This window comes from Bacillus rossius, chromosome 1 (assembly GCF_032445375.1).
Source record: "Bacillus rossius redtenbacheri isolate Brsri chromosome 1, Brsri_v3, whole genome shotgun sequence".
NCBI classification, from domain to species: Eukaryota; Metazoa; Arthropoda; class Insecta; order Phasmatodea; family Bacillidae; genus Bacillus; species Bacillus rossius.
In genome coordinates, this window is record NC_086330.1 from 248,565,670 (window position 1) to 248,572,333 (window position 6,664).

General features: G+C 55.4%; 1 protein-coding gene across 1 annotated transcript; it reads right to left on the reverse strand.

The window, feature by feature from the left end:
• Positions 1–4,001: 4,001 nt before the first annotated feature.
• On the reverse strand, positions 4,002–5,568 carry LOC134527083 (serine/arginine repetitive matrix protein 1-like). Its single transcript, XM_063359433.1, has 2 exons — positions 5,478–5,568; positions 4,002–4,516 (listed from the first exon to the last, which is right to left on the reverse strand). The coding sequence occupies exons 1-2, from the start codon at positions 5,566–5,568 to the stop codon at positions 4,002–4,004; spliced, it is 606 nt and encodes a 201-aa protein (XP_063215503.1).
• Positions 5,569–6,664: the final 1,096 nt, after the last annotated feature.

The following is a 6,664-nucleotide window of genomic DNA, read 5'->3' on the forward strand; positions in this document are numbered from 1 at the left end:
ACCATAAAATGATTTTACAGTGTTTTTAATGTGGCTATGCTTACCTAATATAACCAACCATCCACAATGTTTTAAAGTAGCCTATTTATAATGTAGCTAACCTATCCTAATCGACCGCAAAATTTAATGCCACACCGGTTTACACAATGTGAGAGAACGAAAAAAAAAAGCGAACATGAACTTCGGGGAACTTCGGGTGTGTTTATCTCGTCTGTGAAAAGATGGCTTGCCAACGTGAGTATTCGGGTCTGTGCAATACAGAATGTACATCGTAGGCTTCCCCATTCGCACATTCAGGCAAAGTGGCTGACATCTGGTGGTTTGATTTTGAATCACCGAAGACGGTATAAACAAAGGGAGCGTATGCTTGGTTTCAAGGAGCGTTAAAGGATGGCAAGATGTTTTGGATTCGTGGTTTGAGTAAATTTTTTTGAATTAAGCAGTGTATGAGATATGTTTTAAGTTCGGAAGATACAAGAAATTTGTGTAATGTATTGCTCAGTTCCGGACTGTAGAGTTTATTCAGGAAAAAATGTTTCAATGCATCGTTTTCCTAAGGACGCGAAGTTGAGAAGACGATGGGCGCATGTTTTAAGAATAGGCAAACCAGTAACCAACTATATGTATGTATGTCAACATCATTTTACGAAAGAGGATATCTTTTATAGAGGTAGGTAATTGTTGTTTTTCTTCTTACTTACTAGGCTCTTATCAATAGTGGGTACTATAAACAGAAATTTCACCAAAATGGTAAGGAATTCCTTATCTCCGCCTTTTGCAATAAATTCAGAAAGGATTATATTAATAACTAAAATTTTTACAGAATTTTTTACTTTTGTTTTAAAGAAGAGGGGCAAAACTAAATAATTACCATACTACAGCTCATAACCTATAATTCGTACTCAAATCATAAAAATGAGATATTTAACTTGAATATAGGTACATATATAAAATAGAAAGTAGTTTTTAAATGATAATATCATCTAATCCAGGCCACCATAAAATGGCTATACATTTAAAAACTGTAAGCATTCATGACATTTTAAATATATTTTTTTAAAGACTCGTATAAAAGCGAACTTAAAACACTTAAGAATAATCTATATAGGAAATTTAATACTAAAGATGTAAGTTTTTTATTCCTTTTACTTCTTATTCCATAATATAGTATTCAAGTTTTTCAATAAGGATTTCATGATTTACACAATCAAAAGCCTTTGCTAGGTCATAAAAATTGCTAATAACATGTTCACGATTATTAAAAGCTTTTAAAATTCCACAGTTAATTAAAATATTGCATTATCAGTAGATTTATTATTGTGAAAGCCAGAGACACAGTTAAAATGTCATATTGCATAATGTTTTAAAGTCTGTTATAAATGACCTGCTCTACTATTTTGAAAAAGTACTCAACAAAGAAATGGGTCTATAGTTTTCCATTTTGGTTTTATCACCTTTTTATGCAATGGTATAATAGTGGCATGCTTTAGTCTGTCAGGAAAAAACCATTGTTTAATGAGCTATTCCAAATAGAAGTTAAGGGCCAACTTGACTCATTGACCAATACTTACCAGTTTTACTATTGTTTTCATCATATCCATAAGATGAGTTGGTTGGCAAATGTTGTATTATTGATACTGTTTCATTACTAGTGACTGGATAATATTTTATATCAGGGAATTTACAAGGATGCACTCTTTTAATAAAAGTCATTATCTGAATAATTATGAATTTTAGATACAAGAGTACTTGTAACATGCAAAAAAATAATTATTCAGTTGATTAGCTATAACTACTTTGTAAGTAGTAAGTAATACATATGTTTAGTTATTTAAATCTGTACAGTTTCATTACTATCAGAAAAGGTAGATGTTTTGCCGTCACCCGACCTATGTGAAAGGTCCGGGGGCTACCTGACGGGCGCTACAGGCGTCGCGATGCTCTGGTTGTCAGGAAGGGCGCCAGGCTAGCGGGCTGCTAGGCCGTGGGTGTGGGGTCGTGGGTACTCTGCCCCCGCGTGCCCCGCCAGGTACACGGCTTGAATGTAACCTGAATGGTTCTACGCTTGACTGTGAAGGCCGCTCGGACGTGTGGAGGACGGGGAATTACGGAAAATTAGTGTACACGAGTTGGCGAGAATACGTTTAATTTGTGAGTTTCACCGGGGGTCCATGTGGGTACACGGTACACTCTACAAGTCCGCTCCGCGGTTCATTCTCGCTACAAAAATTCTCACCAACACTAACACAGAAACACATACCACTACGCGACACTGGTGGTTACCGCGGCAGTCTCGCGGGACGCGGGTCGATGCTCGCTGGAGACGGCCAGCGCCGAACATTAACGGGTGCAGGGGGGCTCTATGAGCGGGCTCCTTAATTAGGCGAAACACTTACGTGAGTGATACAATCTGCCGCACAGTATCACTATGAAGACGGTCGGGATAGGCCCGGTTCCGTAAAATACGCGCCGAGTCGACGTGGGCAGCTATGAATTAATGAGGTTTAAATTTAAAGATTTAGTATAGAATAAAAATTAATAAAATGAAAGAAACTTGGATGCTGCCCACGGACACACGTCTGTTCCCGGCGCGGAGTGGTTCGAGACTGCTGGACATGGCCGCCTCGCAATGAAGAGAAACTTTCTCTTCTTTGTGAGTCGGCGTCAAAAAACATATATTAATTTAATTTACTATATTACCAGTTAAAACATGTTCCAGGTGCCCAATTAAAATGTAGCACCTGGTAATTGGGTGCTTAAGGCTTAACAATAGTTTTAATGTAATTAATTATTTAAAATGTGACATCAAGTTGGCGACTGTATTTATCAACATATTGTCTCACTGTGAGCTGTAATAGTTGGATTTCTTCTAATCTGACATGATCCTAGTCACGGACATTTTAATTAAGGCCAGTGGCCGCGGTGACTTTTAATAAGGTTTGTTGTCTATTGGGGTCACGCCCGGGACGCTCGCCTGACTCAATCCGGCTGGGCAAGGGGCGCGCTCCGAAAACGGGATACGGTACTGGCGGTGCGGAGCACGGGCTTAAAGGCCATGGTCGGTACGACGTCAAATGTCCCCCCCAGTGGAAGCCCGTCTCCGCCCCGTGTTCCCGCTCCCGCGGTAAGACGACCCCCTAGCTCAGCCGGCACACTTCGACACGCGATCCCATAGCGTGGCGCCTTAGCGCCCGCGGCGCATGGAGTGTCGGCGCAGGCAGACGCCGCCTCGGTCGCTGCGTGGGCAGCTGGGCCGGGAGGCGGCGCCGCGGCGCATGAGGTGCTAGCGCAGGCGGACGCCGCCTCGGTCGCTGCGTGGGCAGCTGGGCCGAGAGGCGGCGCCGCGGCGCATGGAGTGTCGGCGCAGGCGGACGCCGCCTCGGTCGCTGCGTGGGCAGCTGGGCCAGGAGGCGGCGCCACGGCGCATGGAGTGTCGGCGCAGGCGGACGCCGCCTCGGTCGCTGCGTGGGCAGCTGGGCCGGAAGGCGGCGCCGCGGCGCATGGAGTGTCGGCGCAGGCGGACGCCGCCTCGGTCGCTGCGTGGGCAGCTGGGCCGGGAGGCGCCGCCGCGGCGCATGGAGTGTCGGCGCAGGCGGACGCCGCCTCGGTCGCTGCGTGGGCAGCTGGGCCGGGAGGCGGCGCCGCGGCACATGGAGTGTCGGCGCAGCGGACGCCGCCTCGGTCGCCGCATGGTCAGATGGGCCGGGAGGCGGCGCCGCGGCGCATGGAGTGTCGGCGCAGGCGGACGCCGCCTCGGTCGCTGCGTGGGCAGCTGGGCCGGGAGGCGGCGCCGCGGCGCATGGAGTGTCGGCGCAGGCGGACGCCGCCTCGGTCGCTGCGTGGGCAGCTGGGCCGGGAGGCGGCGCCGTGGCGCGTGATGTGTGGGGCCGCGTGACGAGACTGCCCAGGACATACTCGGCCAGGTGGGCCGGGGGTCGGCGCTCCCGTCGGGGGCGCTCTCGCGGGCTACTCTCCGCGGGGCTCGTCGGGCCTTGCCATCCTTAGGGCTGGCGTTCCCGCTCGGGTATCAGCGCCGGGCTGGGTGAGCTCCGCCCCGGGGTGGTGTTCAGGACGGACTCCCGCAGCCTCGCGGGTCTGCGTCGTGTCCGACGGGGACGTCCAGCCCCCTCCTCGCGCGGTTGTGTGACGGTGATGCGGAAAGTTGCGTCGGCAAGGGAGGCTGCGTGCCCCCAACCACCTCTGGTCGGGCTCGGGGGCGATTCCTCTTCGTCCTCGTCTGGGTCGGATATGATGGGTTCGGGGTCAGGGGTCGCTCTGGCGGGGTCGTCGGTGTCGTCCGCCGCGACTTCTGTCACCCGGAACCTGGCGTGGCGGGGCCGGCCCCTTCTCCGCCGGCGCGGCGTGGTGTGAGTCTCCGTAGGTTCCTTATGCCACGGGGGCGGCTCGCTCTCGGGGGCCTCCCCTCGTGGCGCGGTTTCTGCGGGACAGGGTGCCTCGCCGGGGTCGTGGGGTGCGTCCGCGTCCAGTTCCCCGTCGGAGAGGTGCTCGGGCTCGTCTGGAGCGGTGTGTCCTCGGCTTCCTCTCGCTGTTGCTCCAGTCCTCCAGGAGGGAGTGCATCAAGGGGGATGTCTGGTTCGTCTGCCGTGTCCCCATGTTCGGGTTCGGCCGGGAGTGGTTCCCCGGGGGTCGCCGCCACTCGCAGGTGGTCCCGGTGGATCTTCTGCACGCGGCGGCCACCCAAGTCCACCATGTAGGATGTCGCCCCCAGGAGCCGCGTCACGGTGTAGGGCCCCTCCCAGCGGGGAGAGAGTCCGGCGCAGTAATTGCGTGGCGCTGCCGACAGGGGGTACGCTCGGGCGTACACCCGATCGCCGGCCCGCAGTTGTGCCGGGGGTCGCACTGTCTGGGGCGTGATTCCCTGACTGTAGCGGGCTTGTCTTGCGCGTGCTGCATCGTGCTCCTGGGTTCGTCGCTCGTCGCGCTCCTCCGGTTGCTCTCCTGGGTGCGGTACGCCGTGTGTTGCCAGCTCGCCGGGCAGCGGCAGGTTACGCCCCTGGATCATCTCGGCGGGGGTCATCCCAGTGGCCGCGTTCACGCGCCGCCGAACGCAGAACAGTGTGTCGGCGACGTGGCGGTCCCACTGGGTGTGGTCCTCCTCTAGACGCAGCCGCAGTTGAGTTTTCAGATCCTGATTCCTGCGCTCGGTCGGATTGGCCCTGGGGTGGTATGAGGGTGTGGTGTGGTGGATGATGTGTGCCTCTTGGCACCACCCTCTCCACCGGGCCCCCAGGAACTGGCTGCCGTTGTCCGTCAAGATGGACTCTGGGTAGCCGAACCGAGTGAGGAACTCGCGCGTCTAGACTTCGATGATGGTGGCCGCCCGTGCGTTTCCGCAGGGGTAGGCTTCTGTCCAGCGGGTGAACATGTCGGTCACGACCACTAGGAAGCGCTTACCCCGCGGCGAGCGGGGGTACGGCCCCATCACGTCCAGCGCGAGCGTCTGGAACGGTGTTGACGGCTGGCGAGGCTGCTGTTGTTGTGTCCCGTCTCCTCGGCGGGCCTTGCGGCGCTGGCAGGTCTCACACTCCCGGACGTAGACCCGGACATCCCGGTTCACCCCCGGCCAGTGGTAGTACCGGCAGACGGCTCTCCGGGTCTGGTCCGAGCCCGGGTGTCCGGCGAGGTCATGATCGTGGTAGAATCGCAGTGTTGCCTCGCGCGCTTCGGGTGGGACGTAGGTCTTCCACTCGTCCTCTTCCCCCGGCGGTCTGGTCATGACACGGTCGCCCTGGAGCTGCCAGGCGGGGTGGTCTCCGCGCGCTGTCTCGCGGCGCCGGCGAGCGGCGCTAGGCCGTGGGGACGCGCTGCTCCAGGTCAGCCTCGGTACTGGGAGGGTCTTCGGTCCCTTCTACGCCGAGCGTGAGGCGGGTGCAGGTAGGGTGTCCATCGGCAGTCGTGCTGGTGTGGGATGGAGGCAGGATTTCGTCCCACTCCTCCTCGTCCAGCACCTCCCGTCTGCCGTCTGGCTCGCGCGAGAGCAGGTTGGGGAGCTGATTTTCCGCGCCTGGCACGTGCTCGACCGTAAAGTCGAACGACTGTAGGAGCAGCGCCCAGCGAATCAGCTTCCCCTTCCTCCCCTGCATGGTGTGGAGCCAGGTGAGGCAGCGGTTGTCGGTGCGGAGGGTGAAATGCCTGCCCTCCAGGTGTGGACGGTATTTCTTCACGGCCCACACCACCGCCAAGCACTCCTGTTCGTTGCTGTGGTACCGCTTCTCCGCCGCGCCGAACTTCGCGCTGGCGTAGTCCACCACCTGCCGTTCTCCGTGGTCGTTCACCTGGTACAGCACGGCTCCGGTACCCAGGGCGCTTGCGTCCGTCTGGAGGACGAGTGGGCGCTCGGGGTCGATGCGGGCCAGTGTGTGGCACGGGGTAAATGCGCTCTTGACGGCCTCGAATGCCGTCTGGGCGGGCGAGCCCCAGTGGTAGCGGACTTGGGGCGACAACAGGTCCGTCAGAGGCGCGATGACTTGTGAAAAATTCGGAATATAGTTCTGGAGCCAGTTCAGCAGCCCGATGAAGCGCTGCATTTGCTTCCGGGTGCGTGGGAATTCGGCCATCGCGATCTGCTGAAGGTGACCTAGTTGGGGGCGGTTCCCCTCCGCGTTGACCACGTGGCCCAGGAAGTCGACCTCGGCGGCTCCGA